General features: G+C 43.5%; 1 protein-coding gene across 4 annotated transcripts in view; it reads left to right on the top strand.

Moving 5' to 3' along the window:
• Positions 1-15,449, top strand: part of LOC117947005 (membrane-associated guanylate kinase, WW and PDZ domain-containing protein 2) — a 36,435-nt gene extending 20,986 nt beyond the window's left edge. For 2 of the 4 annotated variants that reach the window (XM_034875539.1, XM_034875538.1), the window contains exons 7-17: positions 2,216-2,286; positions 3,287-3,448; positions 4,188-4,713; positions 5,439-5,997; positions 6,701-6,764; positions 6,860-7,273; positions 11,043-11,243; positions 11,340-11,416; positions 11,575-11,721; positions 13,027-13,165; positions 14,134-15,449. In XM_034875539.1, coding sequence (XP_034731430.1) covers positions 2,216-2,286; positions 3,287-3,448; positions 4,188-4,713; positions 5,439-5,997; positions 6,701-6,764; positions 6,860-7,273; positions 11,043-11,243; positions 11,340-11,416; positions 11,575-11,721; positions 13,027-13,165; positions 14,134-15,176 — 3,403 coding nt within the window. In that variant the 3' untranslated portion in view covers positions 15,177-15,449. Of the gene's footprint in view, positions 1-2,215; positions 2,287-3,286; positions 3,449-4,187; positions 4,714-5,438; positions 5,998-6,700; positions 6,765-6,859; positions 7,274-11,042; positions 11,244-11,339; positions 11,417-11,574; positions 11,722-13,026; positions 13,166-13,536; positions 13,641-14,133 lie in introns of all 4 variants that reach the window. The other 2 variants (XM_034875540.1, XM_034875541.1) reach the window with 2 other exon arrangements.
• The last annotated feature ends 4,127 nt before the right edge of the window (positions 15,450-19,576 follow it).

Here is a 19,576-nt window from a genome sequence, read left to right as displayed (position 1 = left end):
AGTGTTACATCGGCAGAGACACTCTCCTAGCTTCTGCAGAGCTTGTATTGATGCTGAATTCTTTGATCTGAATAAACCTTTTAATAATCAAGAAACAGTGTCAAGAGGATTCCTATCAACACATAATCCAGCATGGCTCAGACACCACAATCCTAAAGCAGTTATATAGTTGCAATTTTATGACAATTTTTTTTTGCAACATTGTGGGCCTGAAAAGCCCTTTTAAATTACATAGCAGTGTTTCCCACACGTAGGTTAATTTGGGACGCTACACAATCAACACCGGCCCACTGCACATTTGTCATTAGTATTATTTATTTATTTAAATGCTATTTTAAACACACATCGTTCAGCTGCAATTCATTTCCTTGCTCTCCTCTTTCTCTCTGTCACTCTACACACACACACACACACACACACACACACACACACACGCACACGCACAAGCACACACAGCCCCTCCCCTTTGTGCACACTGCGTCTGTCTCCATGAAAACAGTGTTGCCAACCCAGCGACTGTGTTCCTAGATTTAGCGACTTCTTAGACCCCCTTCGCGACTTTTTCTCGACAAATCTGGCGACTTTCTGTAAAAAAGACAGCAATATTCTATATATGTTCTATTATATTCTAAAACATTATTATGTGTAATGGAATATTTGCCCAATGACGCAAAGAAAAACATCCAACCCTAGCATTTAAAAGAATAGTTTAACATTCTGTGAAATTAGCTCAACAAGGCCATTCACTTTCCTGCAGTTTTATGAAATATGAGTTTTACTAAATATGAAGCTAATGCTAGAAGATGGTTAGGGGAAACAGCTAGTCTGTCTGTGTCTGAAGGAACAACATTTATTGATTGCTTTATCAATTGATTGATTTTTCACATTACATTTGTTTGTTTAATACATACAAAAACTAAAGTGAAAAAAGTCAAATGAAATCAACCTTGTTTTAGGAAAAACAAGTTTTCTTTGCGATCTTAGGGAGAAAAACTACACTACCCATACTCCTAAGCGTAACAGCAATGTCTCTGATTGGTCCAACTCTGGACCAATCAGCCGCGAACAGCTAGAGCTAGCTTCTACCATTGAAGTCTATGATAGTTTCTGGACACGGTCTTGTACAGTTTGACTTTTTTTGCCGATTTCAAAATGTTTATTACTTCGAGAGTGTTCATTTACAATCCGAACCACACCGTTGTAGGTGACTTCAGGCAGGTTGCGAAGATACTCGGTTCAGCAGTATCTATCGGGCTTCACTATTGTAAAAAGCTAACCAGAAGAGCCGTATCCATAGCATGGAAATCCAGACCCAAATCCAAAAGATTATGGGTCTGGCACTGACTTATGAAAGTTGACCATCTTGAGGGGCGGTACCAAGAGTGCATTTGAAAATCTCACTGCACGCAATTGGATAACACCACAACCAATCACAACAACACATGGGGTGACGTATCCAGAGCCCCATACGATTCGCTGACTGGTTGTCATCTGTTTAACTCACCTCTGGCCCCCCTTTATCAGATACACCGATGTGATTGGTGCAGATCGCCTCTGGCCCACCTATGTCAGATACACCGATGTGATTGGTGCCGCTCGGCTACAAAGGCATAGTTAATGAGCAGCATTACTCGATGCCAGAGTAACTTGCTGAGCAAATTCAAATTCTTCTCTTGCGTAAACTCTGGATTTCCAGGGTACCGGATCTCCACTCAGAGACGTTCTTCCGGTCTTCAGTTGTTGCGTGACATAGGCCTATTCTCTGATGTGCAACCTCAACCCGATTTCCAGCCCGTTAGCTCCTAACCATAGGCTAAAGTAATCGCTAACCCCACAATTTTTTGTTTTTGCAGTTCAGTCACTCAGTGAGCTTTAAAGGTGCTGGTAGGCAGATTCTTTTTAACCGTGCAGCTTAATCCCTCTTTCAAGTGTTAATACATAGCTGAACTACCTTTTCTTTTCATATTGAACGATAGATATGACAGTAGTATCCATCCTCTCATCTAACTCTCTGCAAACAAGTGCATATTAGTATTTACCAAAATGTTAAACCATTGCTTTAAACATGCTCTGAATACAGCAAAGTTGCTATGCTAAATATACCAATTGCAGGCATCTCTGTTCTTATTGTGTCAAATTACAATGTTGTCATATTATATTAAATACTGTTATTTTTCTGAATAGGGAATCTTTTCTTTTGCTTTGTCTCTCCAAGTCACAACCCAAACAGGACCAAGTGGCAGAGTCCTCGAGCCTCAAGCAGGGAGACTGTCTACAAAAATGAATGTGAGCCTCTTTCTTTGTTTCTTTCCCATCTCTCTGTCTCTCTATGGATGTAATTACCGTACAGCAACATTTGCGGCACATTTAACTGTTGAACAGCCTTGACGAAGCTACATATTTGTTATGAACTGAAGCAGCGGACTGAGCCAGCTTGCTCCAGTCAAATGAGATGGAATGAGCTTTTTAGTTGAACGGAGACGTGTAAGTGATTAAGGCCTGAAGCTCGGAGCTGCTGGCAAAGAGACAGACTTTCTGCTGTGGCTGGCAGGGTGGACACGTGGATGGCATGTGACTGGCAACGTAATTTCATAATTTGGTCACATGTTTTGCTGTTCAAAAAACAAGGATATAATCTACTTTTTGATGTCTGTCTGACACAGCTGATTGCAAACTGTGAGGGACCCATCTGTTGTAGTCCTGGGATTCCAGCTTGTCCTAGTGAAGTGCAGTGCACATCTCCCACCAGCAGACGGTGATATCATCTATATTATGGTCACTTTTACTGTAAAATCTTGTACATGGAGTCCAAACTAACACTGTCATAATTTAGCTTTAATTTATGCAAAAATCATTGCTGCTCCTTCCCAAACAAAGGCCAAAATGGGAGTGAAACTCAAATCTGAAGCAACGTTTTTTTTATGCAAATTGAGGGGGAATAAAGACCCAGATTGCAGTGCTGTGTTGTGTCAATGGAATGGATTATGTGTCTGTAATGGATTCTGCTTTTAATGCAGTCTTTTCACCAAACACTTTGGTTTGCGTGTCTATTTATTTAAGTATTTTTCTTATTAAAAGCCATCTGGCGATTCTTTTGCAGTGGTCTGAATCCCTCTCTTTTCCCTCGCTCATAACGCCTCTCTTCATCTGATATCACTTGGTATTTTTTGTGTTGATCCTTGCTGCCTTGAAGACTTTTACAACTTTTCCTTGGAGGTAAGCAGCATCATTATCTCATCCTCTGTCTCTGTCTTTCTGTCACTGTTTTATTTTCCGTGACTACCAGGGTTCACGGACCAGCCCGGGGAGCTCAGGGGTTTCCCTGTGCACACACACTTGACCAAGGGCTCCAGGGGGTTTGGTTTCAATATCGTCGGGGGCAGCAGGCCAAGAGAGTTCCTCCAGGTCTACAGTGTGACTGCAAGTGGTCCCTCAGCACTCAAGACAGGTAAGCATACAATAAACCAGGCATGATTACTGCATGAGAAAGGGAATTGTAAAAAGGATGTGTGATGTGATATCGACTAGAGCAAGGAGGGGACACATTCTCAGACACAAATACTTGTGTATATTTGTAATAGTACAAGACATATCTGCAGACTGAGAGCTGGAACCGTAATTGCTGAAATCTTGCAAAAAGACAGACAGAAAAAAAAAATTACTTTAGTCGGCGGCGTTTTAACATCTATCTAGTTTCTGTCTCCACTCCTTGGGATTATACCTCGGGAATTATCTGATCTCGCACAGCAAGTGTATAGCACAATCAGTCCTTAATCCTCAGGGCTAGCACACTATAATAAAGCTATCCTAACACATGCATATGCAACGGTGCTCATCCACACACACACACACACACACACACACACACACGTCCATACAGGCAAATATTACCATTCTAGGAAGCAACAGCACAAGCTGTCTCAGCAGGGGCTGATCTAGTTCATATCTGTTAATAGGGTTAGAGGGATTAGTTGGTTGGATTAGTCCACACCCACGCAAAACACACAGCCAATGTTTCATTCACGAACTACACTTATTCGCACGCTCAAGCATGTAAAAATGGTCAAAAAAGATGAAGCAGTAACACATACTGTCAAAAGTACAAAGGTGTGTAATTTAGCTGCGGACAATTCAAAATGCCCAGTATTACAATGCTGTCTGATGTGTTGTCTTTTGTGCTTTATTAGCGGACATCATGGTGTACATCAATGACTTCTGTGTGTTGGGGGTGTCTCACAAAGAGGTGGTAGAGATGCTCAAGTCTGTGCCTGTGGGCCACGCTGTGGATGTAGAGGTTAGAAGAGGGTATCCCATGCTCTACAACCCTGACGGTTGTCCCAAGCAGCCCCCGCCAAGGCTACTGGATAGCGGGGAACCCATCCTACCACCCACCACCACCCAGCCGCGGCCTCTGCACCAACTACCTCGTCTCCCGACACCCACTCCCAGCACCCAGCACTTTGACTACAATGGGCTCCACATTGACGGGAGGTACACGGAACCAGGGCCGACCCTGGACGCTAATGGAAATGCTATGTCGTTCACAACCAGACAGCCGTTCTCGTACAGACGCTCCAGTATGAGCAACGCTACCTCTCCCCCGCCCGTGCGTCCTCCTCGTTCACTGAGAAGTTTAGCCCGGCTGCAGTCGTTCGACCCAACGCTCGCCAGCCAGAGTGACAGTGAAGTTGTTTCTGCCATTGGTTCCCACAGGTAACAGACGCACACACGTATGTCACAAAGGAAGTTCCTGCGGAGATTGTGCTTTAAAGCTGCATTCATCTGAAATTTGAAATTCCCTTTTTAAAGTGATTCATTAAAACAATTAGTAGTTTGATTGCAGTGATTGAAAGTAGTGTTGAATAGTTTGAAATTTGCCTGGAATTTCAACTTCAGTTTAAGACAGGCTGTAGGAAAAAGAACCAATGAGGAATTAGATTAAATCCAGTAATAAGTGAGGGGTTTGTGCTGTCCAAATAATGAGAAGAAATGAATGTTGTGTATATATAGTGTATAACTGTTTGCTATACAGGCTGCAGTGACAGGCGATACAACACCATTAGAATGCATTGCATGTTACAAGTTCTTCCATTTATCATTGAGTCATCGTTTTCAAGCAAAAATGCCAAATGTTAGTTACAGCTTCTCAAATGTGTGGATTTGGTGCCATTTTTTTGGCCATGTATGATAGTCAATGTATCATCTTTTGGTTTTGGTTGGACAAACAAACAATTTGAAGGCGTCCCATTGACCTTTAGAAAATTGTGATAAGCCTGTTTGAATTGTTTTGGCATTTTATAGACTAAAAGATGGATCAAGAAAGTAATTGGCTGACTAAAATAAATAACATCCTTAGTTGCAGTCCTAAACATTTCTGAATATGTGTCAAACGGACTGTGTTTACTTTGGATTTTGACACATTTTTTCTTTCTCATCAGGGCATCAGTTATCCGTAATCACAACAATAACTCCCTCTCAACGCCCCCTCATCCTCACTGTTACGGCCCATCCAAGTCGTCTGAGAGTGACCTGTCCACCTGCACCCTCTCGGGGTCCCGGCTGCCCCTGCCTCAGTCACCGAGGAGGCCCTCGTCCTCCCCCGGCGGGCCCCACAGCGCTCACTCCCGCCTCTTCAGACCGCAGACCTCGCATCTCAGACCTCCTCCCGCCCCTGACAGCCCACGCCATTACCGTGGCTTTAACGGTTTCCATGGCAACACCAGCCCCACTGCAAGCCACAGCAGCATGTCCTCTCCTGGGGCAATGAGTGTGGGCAGTGCAGTCGGCAGTTTGAGCGGAGGGGAGCTGGTGCCAGTGGCCTTGGGCAAGACCGAAGGAGACCGAGGACTTGGCTTCAGCGTGGCGGCTGGCGGTCCAGGAGGCCGACTGACTATAGTGAAAAGAGTCTGGGACAGGAAGCAGTGCAACTTCCTGCAGCCAGGGGATGCTATTGTCAAAATCAACGGAGCAGATGTCCAGAGTCTTAGTTTTACCCAGGTATTAGGACCAAATGGGAGAAGAAGTAATGAAAACTAAACACAATTCATAGTTGATGGGTTGAAACAGGGGTTCCTGACTTTTTTTTGCTTAATATGCATCAATTTCTGCTTGCCTCCCCTTACCATGGGGTGCATGAGTTTCTCTTCTCTGGTGGCCTCAAGAGATCAAATTATACAGTATTTCACAAAAAATGTAAACAAGAGGAAAGTCTGGAAAATACTCAACATTTTGAGTAAAATCATTCATTTATTTCATATATTTGGGGTGGAAGTAGCTCACTCTGTGAAGGAGTTGTGTTGGGAGCGTTGCAGGTTCAAGTCCCCGTACAGACCAAAGTACGGAGTGTGGACTAGTGCCAGTTCCGCTCCTGGGCACTGCCTAGGTGCTCTTGAGCAAGGCCCCGAACCCGTCAAGCACTCATAGCCCCCTCGCTCTGACATCTGTCCATTTCTACAGTACATTTATAGGACCTGATCATGTGTGTATTTCAGACCTGTGTGTAGTGTGTTCTAACAACATAGGGAACCTTTTTTTTTTATTTCAACAAATTGTACCTTTATAAAATGTCATCTCCCTACCTCCATGTTACTAAAAACATGCATATCAATCAAAATGAGAGATGAACACCACCTCAAAAGGTGTCAAATGTACCCATAGAATTTCAAAATTAGTAACAATTTATGGATGTGTTTGTTAACAGGTTCAGACAGTTCTCCAGGAACACACCAAACAGGCAGAAGTCATCTTGTTGATTTACCGAGGAGGTAAAAGATTCACGTTCGTTGTGGAGTCAGTGACTTTAGTCAAGTGTTCCCTGTGGCTAAATTCATTTCACAGTTATTTTCTGTCTCATTATCAGGCATCTATCACTCGACCATCTCCCCCGGCTCCACCCGGAGACTCCCCCCGCCTCTACTCCACCCCCCTCCTCCACCTGTTGGTTCAGACATCTCCTCCTTGTGCCCAGAACCACTGCCTAAGCCCCGCAGCTCCGTCAGCAACCCTGCCTCCCCAGCCCTGAAGCGCTCCTCTCTGATCCAGAGCACCAGTTTTTTGGAGTCGATTCCAGTGACCCTGACCATGGAACCCAAAGACTGGATCAACACGGGCCTTGAGGACGAGGCGGGCGGCGTCCCAGTTCCTGACTCCGGTCTGGAGAGGCAGGGTGGGGTCCGAACTTGGCCGCTCAGAGGGTTTGATGTGGAGCTGAGGAGAAAGCCAGGAGAGGGCTTTGGGTTCGTCATTGCCTCTCAGGATGTGGAGAATGGCAAAGGTGAGAGTCAACTACATATAGTGACAAAACATAGTATGCAACGTGTGTATCAAGCTTTAAATATAGTACATGTGTTTTGCAAAACTGTAGGTCTTTTCATCCGATGATCTGAAGTAGACGTGCATGGCATTACGCAGCATTAGTTGAACTTTTTTGGCCCAGTAGAACCGCCCAGTGAAACAGGTTTAATTTGAATGTCGTTGTGGACAGATGCACCATTAGGTAATAGCAGATTAAATGGTGGTCACCATGGCTATATGCCACCAGATGAGTCACGATGCATCATCAACCCTTTTCTTAGAAACCTATTTTTCCCCCAGGTTGATTGTATTGTTGAAGAAAATCAGTTTTGGCATCCACTATTTGTCACAGAGTGGTTTATCATGGAGTTCACTTTTGGTTAGCTAGCAGAAAAAATTATAACCCAAGTGTATATTTGCTTGAAATGCTAAATGCAAATGCCCTACCCATGAGATGTTTGATAGTTGTAGATTATGTATATCAGGAGAGTGGTATTCATCTTCTCATCAAACTCTCAGCAATTAAGCAAATAAGTGCATTTCCCCAAATGTCAAAATACTCCTTTAAGAAGTAGACAGATTATTTACAAGTATTTTTAGTCATGCTCTATGAATACAATTTCTCAGTTTTCTCGATCCACTCTGACCTGATAGGACATTGAGGCTTGTTTATGTTCTGTCTGTCAAGTGAGCACATCCTGCTCTGATTAGCCTTTAGTGTAGTGTCGCCGGTTAACCGCAACATCCCCATGGTGATCCCCCCCCCCCCCCGTTCTCTTCCTATGTGTTGCATTTGCTGCCCTCTATTCCGGTTTGATGCAGTTCATTTTGCTTCATGAGCCAAGCAAACACAGTTATGTTTCATGCTATGTTTTCATGTTGTGGGTGCACATGTCTCTGCAGCACAGACACCCTCCCTCATCAACACCTCCACTTTATTTTCACAGAAAGAACAGAGAGGACCACTCTCTGCATATCTGCCTTTATCCTCTATTTCCTCTTCCCGTCGCTCTCCTCCACTTCAGTCTTTCTCTCCATCGCTCACACCCACTCTTTCCCTTTCTCTCTCTCTCTCTCTCACCCCTTTACTCTGCAGTAAAAGCGTCCAGTCTGGTTTTTCAAAAGATTAAAACTCTCCCCTTCTCTCTCTATCCATCTCTCCCTCCCTCCCTCCCTCCCTCCGCCTCCCACCAATCTCTCCATTGCTCTCTGAATGCTCAAGAGAAATGCCACACTGAACATTTCCCTCCCAGAGAAGCAACAGAGGGGACAGCCAACCTGTGTTTCAGCTCCTGCTGACCGTTACATGTGAATCTCAACACCTCCAAGCTGCCTGGCAAGGAATTGAGGATTTCATTTTTTGTTTGTTTCCGGCGCATGCTAATCAAAGAACCATGCTGGAGAGACTACAGTCTGCTTTGAAAACTGTGAAGGAGTCCAAACGTAATTATTTGTTCCACTTCTCGTTTCATGTTAACTAAAAAGAAAATGGGAGGGTACTGGTTTGGTGCAGTGTGTCACATTCAGCTGTGTGCATGAGCTAAAGGTTACAATTCTGTGTTGCACGCTAAAGTTTGCTCCGTCAGATGTTGACTTTGTCAGTATGAAAGTTACATCCCACAGGCTCACATCTTCTAGACGTCAGAGAATTGGTGAAACTGATGCTGTGGCTATATGTATTGTGGTTATTGTTTTACAGTTATACTGGATGATGATTACAGCAGCAACAACAACAACGGATGTAAGGGAATTTAAAATATCTTTAGCCCAACCAGGCTTAAAGCAGCACACAACTTGATGTGGTAATGGTCTTTGTATTGGAGCCATTAGTGAGCTACATAGGCAGAAAAATGAATGGATTTAACGGACAGTATCAGCTGTGCTGTCAGCATTAACTCCCCTGCACACACACACACTACTTGTATGAACGATTCTGCTAAAGATCAACAGTGGTGCTCTCCCCGCTCTCGGGCATGTACTGGACATGTGCAGGCTGCTGTGGGGATGTCTGCACCGGCTAATGCATCTGGGCTGCAGAGGGGGATTTTACGATGGCGGGGAGGGGGGCTGCTCCCACTCCTGAGCTGAGCGGTGATCAGGGCAGAGCGACAGAGGCTGGCTGGCTGGCTGGCTGGCTGCTGGGTACACTGCAGTGGGATTACTCTGGACAGGAGAACATGGAGAACCAGAGGAAAAGACACTATGATACAAAGCAGTCCATTTGGATGTGTGTGTGTGTGCGTGTTTGTGTGAGTGTGTGTGTGCGTGCGTGCATACGTGCCTGCGTGTGTGTGGCGATATACATCTGTCCCAATCGCTCTGAGTCACTGTGTAGTATGTGTGTGAGCATGGGTGTTGCATGTGTATTCATGTGTTTGCCGACTGATGTATTATGCATGATAAGAAGACTATTTGCAAAGCTGCCTTGGCTTTGATTTGACCTGATTGCCGTTCCTGCCTGGGTCACCCAGATTAGGCCCAGATTGGAGATCCTGGAGGGATGTAGACTGGGAATGTGATTATTTACCTCAGCTGAATGGGAGTCTCAAAATGTTTATGCTGCCTGATGGGTTACATAAGGCCACTGGCAAGACTCTAGAGGGGCCAGCTGTCACCAAAGCCCAGCATACCCTCATAGAGGGTTCAGGGAGAGAGCAATGTAGAGTTTACTAAGATACAGAACCAGGAACAGAAGCTAGAATTAGAAGTCTTCACAGACAGAGACACACTGTCCAGCTAAGAACCGTAAGAAGCTTTTTAGTTTGGTGCAGGAGATTAATGGAAGCAAATGTATTTTTTGGCCGCGCAATGTTTTTCTCATCAACTCCAGACTCTGACCAGAGTGGAGCTTAATTGTGAATGATTACTGTGTACAGAGAGATAAGGAGTTCCTGATGCATGCAGCTAATTGTTCCTCCTCACATTGTACGCTCACTTCAACTCAGAGGTCAGTTTAACTGAACAAAAAGACAGGAACACTCTCCTGTGTATAATAGCTCATAATATCTATTATAGATAGATAATAGATATGTGGCAGTGTAGCAGGCTGGGAGATGATGGCCAGAGCAGAAAGACCAGCAAAATGAACTAAATACTAAATATTGCTGTTTCTGTGTGTGTGTGTTTATGTGTGTGTGTTTTGTATGCTAGAGGCATGCTAATGCAGACAGACCGCAAGTTTGTGGATCTTAGACGGGCTGAGCATGAGAATCACTGTATAAACCAAAGTGTAATTATCTACAGTCTGTTATGCAGTATGACGGATTTGGGACAGAAAAATATAGCTGGAGAAGCTTGTGTGCCATCACAGTTTTTTTCTTGTCAGGACGACAAATCATTGAACAGTGAAACTTGAACTGGTGTGTCAGCGGATGGAGAGATAGGTTGATAGATGGGAAGATGAAGGAGGAGAGGAGAGTGTTTCAAGGAGACAGTGGGGGAGGTGTAAAGGAAGGCTTCTGAGGCAAGTTCTTTATTAAGTAAACCCTGCCAAAAATGATCCAAATCTTAATTAAGGCTTGTTTTAAGAATTCTGGCTAACGCACCGGGGAAATAAATCTTCTTGCTTTTAAACTGATCTGCATTTGACCCAACTTGTTACCCCACACTACTCAGTTAAAAGGAAAGTTTTGGAACTCTGTGTTCCAGCTGCAACTTTATTTGAGTGTGAACTAACAACTAACTCAAGCAACAAGTCGTTTAAGGTAGTAGTAACTGAAGTTAACGGATGTTTTCTGTCCTCTTTTTAGCTGCTTCACTTCTCCCTCACCGGTTTGTGACGGTACGTCGAGGCAGCCCGGCGGCCAAGAGTGGTCAGATTCGGCCTGGAGACCGGTTAGAGGCAGTAGAGGGACGCTCGGTGGTGACTCTGCCTCATCGGGAACTTGCTCAGATCCTTCGTCGAGCGGGAAACACTCTGCGCCTCACCATTGTCCCCCGACCTAGCACCTGTAAGCACTGACAATAGTATCCAGGAAACACACACTTATACACACATATACAACCTGGTTCTTGACTTACAACCACATTTGAATCATATTTTTCAGATTCTTCAAGCCTTTCAGAAACCACTGAGTATGACCCCGCTAACAGAGGCAGAAAGGGTCAGAAGTTGCGTCCAAAGGTGAGGCGAGCACCGTGATTAATATCATGTTCCTCATGATCACTTTGTTGACTGGACCTTTGCTGTAGTTCTTACCTTATCCACTGTCTGTGAGTAATATTCTCTGCCGTGATGATGCTCAGTCCTCCCTCTGTGCTCTCTCTGCACTCGTCTCCCAGCGTGACTCCAGGTATTACAGTGTAGACCTGGACCGTGGCCACTCAGGCTTCGGATTCAGCCTTAGAGGGGGCAGCGAGTACAACATGGGTCTTTATGTCCTGGGACTGATGGAGGGGGGGCCAGCCTCCCGGAGCCTAAAAATGCAGGTGTGTCTGTTTACTGTAACATGTATATATCCAGAAAGTGTAACCATCGCAATTGTATAATTGTTATTTGCACTGATGTATGTGAGCATGTGCACACATGTCACCTTTGAATAATACACAGCAAATCTCCCAACAGACATTTGAGGAAGATGGGGCTGATTAATAACAGGATATACTTCTAATGATACAAAAAAGATGTTCCTGTTTTGTATTTTTAATGTTGCGTTACTTAAAAATGTGATTACAATATATTTTTTCAATTTGCAAACAAGCCACGCTTTTGGTAAACAGTATTAAAGCAAGACTCTTAAAATCCCTGAAAAAAAAGCTTTTCTCAATAACAGTACATATTTAGTAGCAACAATAAAAGTTACAGTTTTAAAATAAAGACATCTTTAGGAATTATTTATTGGATTTAACACTTAAAACTCAACTGATCTTCTTCATCTGGACTGTGTGGTTGATTTAATTGACAGTGACTTGGCAGCATAAGTGAGCAATCCCACACCACATTGTCATGGATTACTGAGACACGGGGACAAAGCCATTGTACATTTCCTGCTGTGATAAGTGAAAATGTCTGCTGGATCTTAGTTACTCTCACTCCTCGTCCTCGATGCGTCACTTAGCAACAAGTAGCCTACAAGATGCTAACGAGAGCCTAATGTCAATACAGTAAAAATGGACCTACTTAACCAAGTTGGTTCACTGCTGGGTACAAGTTAGCATCAAACACAACAACGGCTGTCAGTTGAATGGTATTTTGAGCTAATGTTAGCAACCAAACAACCATAGATAGCTACAGGGTTTTTGAAATGACTGATAGCTTAGCTACAAGTTAGCTGCAAACACAACAAAGACTGTCAGTTGAATGGTATTTTGAGCTATTGTTAGCAACCAAACAACCATAGATAGCTACAGTGTTTTTGAAATGATTGATAGCTTAGCTACAAGTTAACATCAAAAACAACAAAGGCTGTCAGTTGAATGGTGTTTTCAGCTAACGTTAGCAACCAAACAGTCATAGATAGCTACAACGTTTTTAAAATGATTCCCATCTTCTGTTACTGTTTGTAAAGAGAAAAGTTTGTTATTTTATGGATTTCACAAATATCAGTATGACAAGTTACTCAAATGTGGACATCCGGCCGAAAAGAGTGACACCCGGCGGAATTTCCGTCAACGACAGAGCAATCCCAAAAGGTTTATATTACAGAATATTCCTTTATTTGTATGAGATATTACATATGATATTTAACGCCGTGGGCGTTGTGTTTGTGTGTTTGGGGGGGGGGGGGGCTGCAGGTGAGTGATCAGCTTGTGGAGATCAATGGGGACAGTACAGCAGGGATGACCCACAGCCAGGCGGTGGAGCAGATCCGCAGAGGGGGCCACCGCATCCACCTGGTCCTCAAGAGAGGAAACGGCTATGTGCCTGACTATGGTGAGACACGGTGGGAGGATATTTCTGGGATGTTACCTTGTGAAAACAAGGAAAATTCTAAGCACGGAATTCAAATTCAAGACATTCAAAAAGTTGGAACCTTGTGTCTTTTGCATTTGATGCATTTGTCTTGGGTGTGTTTCCTATTCTTTACCTGTGGGACTGATTCTAACTAACATACTTTTACCTTTTTACTCTTTCTTTTTCTTATGTGGGGTTTTCCACCTTTTAACCCATCTGATCCTCTCTTTTTTTGCTTTTAACATTCCCACACCACATTTTCCCTCTGGATTTGGCCTCTTGGTTTTCCTTTCCCCCCCAAAACATTCCTCTCCTTTCTTTTCTTCTCCTTTTCTCTCTCTCTCTCTCAGTGGAGCTCTCCAGTTTGTCTCTATGTATGACCAACTCCAAGCTAGGCGAGCCTTGCTTCTATGTCATTGGACGGACAGAGAATACGCGGTTGGTAATGGTTCCTGTTAGTTCTCCCATTTTCTGTCTCTCTACTGTACATTCCTCTACTCAGTCACCACTGCTGTCTTCACTCATAGTGAAACATCCTGTGATACATCACAGCCTGTGGGTTGGACCTCCTTATAAGATCATCTTATTTTATCAACTTAAGTGGTTTCCCTCAAACCTACCTCTGAACAGGCTGCACCGGCTTCACAATTTGTAATCAACCTGAATCATTTACCAAAAAGAATGTACGATGACAATGTTATGGAGCATTCTGATAAGATGTGTGCCGTATTTCACATGAAGGCTTATCTGAAGGTTGCACTAAAATGGAAAAGCAGTTGTTGTTACACAAGCTGACCAAATGCACTGACAAAAAAACCTAAAACTTAATAACAGATTACATAATGCTCTCTGCCAGAGATTTTGCTTTTCCTCTCTTTTACCGGCCTATTCAGACTGTTTTATCCTCCTCTCTCCGTCCCCACTCTCTCCATGTAATGTGTGTCCAGGCCGTGAGCAGAGAATCGCCCCCCCCTCCCTCCTGCATCACCCCGAGGAGCAGGGTTTGGCTGCAGTAGACTCCACCGGGCGGAAGGGGCACAGCTCCAAGCAGAAGAGGAGAAGCAGATCTTTAAATGGACGTGAGATGGAGAAAGGGACAGGAAAGAGCAGAAGAAGACGGGGCTCAGAGGGAGGAGGACACCCGGCTTTACAAAGCGCTATCTCTGAGCGGGAAGAGACATCTCGGGAAGCCAGGGACAAGAGGAGGAGGAGGAGGAGGAGGAGGAGAAAGAAGGAGTCCCAGAGTTTACCCAGAGATGCCCTCAGGAGTTATGAGGATAGTGACACAGAAAGAGGGACAGTGAGGGGAGAGAAATGGGAGAGGGAGAGAGGGAGGAGCAAAAGCAGAGAAAGTCAAAGTGAGGAGAGGGTGAGGAAGGCAGAGGGTAAAGAGCCTGAGGAGAAGGAGGAAGAGCATGAGTTGCCTGCTGTTGAGCAAAAGGTGGAGGAAGTAGAGGAGAGTGATGATGATGTTTTCTTACCCATGCCAAGCCCTAAACAAAAGCTACCCACACCCAAACAAAACTGGGAGTTGATGTATGATGAAAACCAGGACATGGCAGCAGCGTACTGGGATCAGGAGAGGCCGTGGGGGGATGACGGGAGAAGCAGTAGAGAGCCGGGGCTGAATGAGGGTCAGAAAGACGACGGTGCACAAAGCTGGCGTGTCGAGAGGCCTTTACGCAGCGCTGCTGCGACACATCCGGCGTCACAGAGAAAGCACTTCTCCTTCCTCGCCTCCGAACTGTCCGCAGAGCAGCTGGACGATGATGAGTTGGAGTCAGGAGGCAGTGATTCTGACAACAGCGCGTCAGCTGCCAGCATCTCAGGCCTCTCTCTGGCCGCCACAGAAGCTGGCGGGCCCAGGGGAAAGGTGCTCCCGGGCCCTTGGCTCACACCCAGCCAGCAGAGGCTTGCTCAGGTCGTGGAGGGGAACAGGCGCCCCGGGAGGCGGACAGGGCAGGGAGAAGGGAGAAGCGCTGTCTCGTGACTTTTAACTGGAAGTAGAGCGTGCAGCAGCTGTACGACACAGGATCAGATTCTGTCAGTCTCACACTGTTAGACCTCGACTTGTTTTTCCGCAGCTACCCACACTACCAACATCTTCTCTCAGTCACTTCGATATCTACAGTATGAAGTCATATTCTTTGTGCCTTTTTAGAGCGGACCTCTGGCTGATGTTAAATGTCAATATCACAACGTGTGAATGACACCGACATGGTCAAGTTATATGTGTTTTTCTGAGGCACCGGTGCCCTCACTATGTTCCACTTCTCCCCTGACGTCAGTCATAGAAGATCCAGGACAACAAGGTATTTTCAGACACCTTGGTTTAACCTACTTCATATCTCTCAGTCACCCCTCGGCATCTCTGTCTTTGCGCTACTTTAGCAGAAGAATCCTCTGTAAAGTACCGCCCTACTGTACAAAGACTGTATAGACATACTTGTATGTATACCTCATGAAGATATGAGCAATAAAAATGCAACTGTCCTGACTATCAGCCATGCGTTCCCACTGCACTGCACCTCATTGATCTGGCCGGAGAGGAAACAGTGTTACACGTTTGTACAATATCCTCTTTGTCTCATGTGGACACTCGCCTCGACTTGTAATGTTGTTCCATATAACTGAATATTTGGATTGTGATAATGCAAATCCCTTTTAACAGCAGGTGTGAAATCTATATTCTGTAACTATTTGTAGAGAAATAAATGACAGAACCTATTGTAAATACTATACTAACTGGAGCCAAGCCCTGATCTGATCATGATAAGTATATACTATATATGAATATATATGCAGTAAACCTATATATTACATAAAACAGCTATTTAGTCACTTTATTTATTGTGTGATGATTTTTTTGTGAAAAATTGGTATATAGCTTTTGTGACGGCTCAAAAATATAAACACAGACTAACAACTATATTGTCCTATTCATAAATGAATGTTTTGTAATATGCTGCTTGAGTGTGAATTAGGATACTCTATGTTGTACCCTACTTCAAAGATCAGCAAAAGATGCCCAAAATATGCAGTCGGTGTGCATATTTCAAGTACTGTTAATATCGGGGATCAGAACAAAAACACTATCTAGATTCTAGAGTGTGCTGTGCCCATCGTGCCACGTACAGTTGCCTTGGTAACATAAACCACTTTATCCTAACCATGGATTTTTCTTACTGTGAAAACCATTGCTCTGAGGACGTTTAGTTTTTTCAGTCATGCCAAAAAAGGCCCTTACTGTAAATCCACAAGAATAATCCTGATTCCTAATCACCTCTGCAGGAGCTCAGTGTTGCATCTAAGATGGCAAACAGGCCCATCATTTTGTTTTTCTCTATTTATACAAATTATGTTCTAACAAAAAACAGCCAGGCTGAATGGATATTGTGAGATGTTATTTTTCTATGAAATTGTCTTTTTTGACTCAGGTTTTTGCTCTAGATAAGCCATTAGGAAGAAAAGCTACAAAGTGACTTCACATCATCTTCATAACACAGAGCGGATTCATATTATTTAAAGGTTACGTTGATTCCTTATGGCGGCATTTGCAGATGCAGACTGTTACGGATGTTTGTTACCAGCCCATAACTATCTCAAGATTGATGCTTTAAGTGAAGTCAATCATTTGTACACAACCCAACGAAGTGAAATGAATTGCTTAGCGTGCCCTGCCCATTTGTTTGCATTGCTGTGCTGCCCAGAAATGGCAGCACAGTGACCAAAGCAATGACCATACAGAGTAGCTCGGTAGCCTATATGTCAGACTTATTTTCTAACGTTTTCTAATGTTCTTTTTTTTTTTAGACTTTCATTTCCTAAGGGGGATCATATGCCCGAACTGTAAACACATTCTAATAAAACTGCAAATAAACGGCTGAACTAATTTCCTCTGTGGTCATGCGTGTCTTTATTTTATTGCTTTTTTTTAACACCAGAATAATAATAAAAAAAGGAATGGACAGCAGATGGCAGCAAAATGATAGGCTATTATATTTAGGAGAGCTGGGGTTTGATGTGATGAAGGTATGTGTGTGTGTGTGTGTGTGTGTGTCCTTGGTTGTTGGCATGCATTCTGAATATTTTCCAGAGATCAACTATTAAACCTACTTTTTACAAGAACATGGGTTTTACATTTCCCATGCACGCTCACCACTTTCAATTATAAACTGCCTCACCTGTGCGAGCTATAATATTAAAGACTGCAGAGAGAGAGAGAGAGAGAGAGAGAGAGAGAAGCTGGTGAATTTATAGTCTCATTTCACAAATGAGCACTTAAGTACTGCCACTAAAAATAACCTCGCTGCGAGGCCTGCCTGTCTCCCATGTTGTCCTAAGCCGCATCCTTCTGTTCCTGTCAGCTCAGACGTCAACAAACACATCACCGCATTATAAAAACAGCACTGATCCCAAATCAGGGATTACATCAGCGGGACTAAACTATTCAGACGACTCCAAGTCAAGATTATAAACATAAATGATAGAGAATTGTTCAAAGTAAAAGATTGGCACTTTTCCGCATTACATGACAGCATGTAGTCTTGTTTCTATGTGTACAGTTTAACGCGCTCAGCGGGGTCCCTGAAGTGCGCAAAGTTGGAACCACCAGTGCAAAATGAGCACCTTCAAAATAAAATGTCATTTCCTCCAACAATTTGGATCAGAAATGGACATGCTTGTTGTGTGTTAACAGAATGATGAATTTATGATGTGTAGAAAGTCATTTTGGGGAAAATACTGACTCAGGCTCGGTGAGGGCCAAGAGCAAAAAAATCATCAAAAACCAGTGGGTACAGTTTATTACATTTTCTCGCACCAGTGACGTGGAAATATATTTTGAGGGGTTTGACGCTTTATTAATAATATAATCTATATGCCGATTTTAACAGAAAGCATGCAGATGATCCACAGAAATCTGTTCGAGCCTGCGCCACATGTACTAGGGCACATTCGTTAGCGTGGCTGCCCAGGTTGGATTCTAACTTGGCAACATCAAAAAGAAAGGTCTTCAACCGTGATTTAAAAGAACCGAGAGTAGCAGCAGATCCGAAGGTTTCTGGGAGTTTGTACCAGATATGAGGAGCATAGAAACTGAAAGCTGCTTCACCCTGTTTAGTTCTGACTCTGGGGACAGAGAGTAGACCTGTCCCAGATGACCTGAGAGGTCTTGGGGGGTCAGAGTGTAGTAGAAGATCAGAAATGTATTTTGGTCCTATACCATTGAGTGATTCATAAACTAGCAAAAGTACTTTGAAATCAATTCTTTGAGGCACAGGAAGCCAGTGTGAAGACTTCAGAACTGGAGTGATGTGATCCAGTCTCTTGGTCTTAGTGAGGACCCGAGCAGCAGCGCTGTCTGATTGATTTTTTAGGGAGACCTGTAAAGACCCCGTTACAGTAGTCAAGTCTACTGAAGATGAAAGCATGGACAAGTTTTTCCAAATCCTGTTGACACATAAGTCCTTTAACCCTTGATATGTTCTTAAGGTTATGCAGATTAAGGTTACTGCAGATTATGTTTAGTGATTGAAAAAATATCCCAAATGCCCATCAAGTTAGCTGGCTCACTAAATCTGATTATTTTCTGTTTGGGACTCATTCAACTCAGGATGAAGCTGAAAGCTCACTTGGTACAAAAAAAGGCTTTGCAATCAGAAGGTTACATGTCAAGTCCCACATGGGTGGTTTGTGTTTTCCTTCCTTCAGCTCTCAGAGGACTGTTTCTTAAAGGTTCTTCTTATTGTGAAAAGCCTGTTTGAACGAGCCCAACAAACTAATCCCTTCAAATACCCTTAAAAGGGTTCAAACATTTGTTTTCTATTACATTTATGGGAGGATAAAGGGAAAAGATAGTCAATTAAAACCCATAAATTGCAATCCATTCAGTCATTCGTTAATTAACCGGATATGGCTCAACAGAACTCTGAAATGGTTGGCCTGGAGATGATCAAATATTGGCTGTTCAGTTGTTGTGTTTTAGGTTTGCCATCTCATCGAGACGTTTCTCTTGTTTTATGCAGAACATGTTATGTTTATCAATTTTATTGCAGACATGAATGAAGGAACAGAGGGGTATGAGGAGTATATGTTAGCTGTAGGCTATACTGTAGCTCAGGATTACATGCATGGGTTATATATTTTGTCTAAGACAATGGAGGCTGTGTGCTGGACACAAAAATACTAATAAACTAATAAATTCAGCAGAAATGTATCAGTGTGCCTACTACTTGGTGCACATCCGACTAGCAATACAACTTAATAAAAAACAATAAAAGATATCTAACTTTTAAAAACTAATTAAGACATTTTTCCCCAGAAACAGCTCGCGCTAAAAAAAAAAGACTCCATTTAAAAATTAATACTTTCACATATTTTCACATTGAA

The sequence above is a fragment of the Etheostoma cragini genome, chromosome 7 (assembly GCF_013103735.1).
Source record: "Etheostoma cragini isolate CJK2018 chromosome 7, CSU_Ecrag_1.0, whole genome shotgun sequence".
NCBI lineage: Eukaryota > Metazoa > Chordata > Actinopteri > Perciformes > Percidae > Etheostoma > Etheostoma cragini.
Note: the sequence above shows the minus strand (reverse complement) of the source record. Positions and strands in the feature narration are given on the sequence as shown.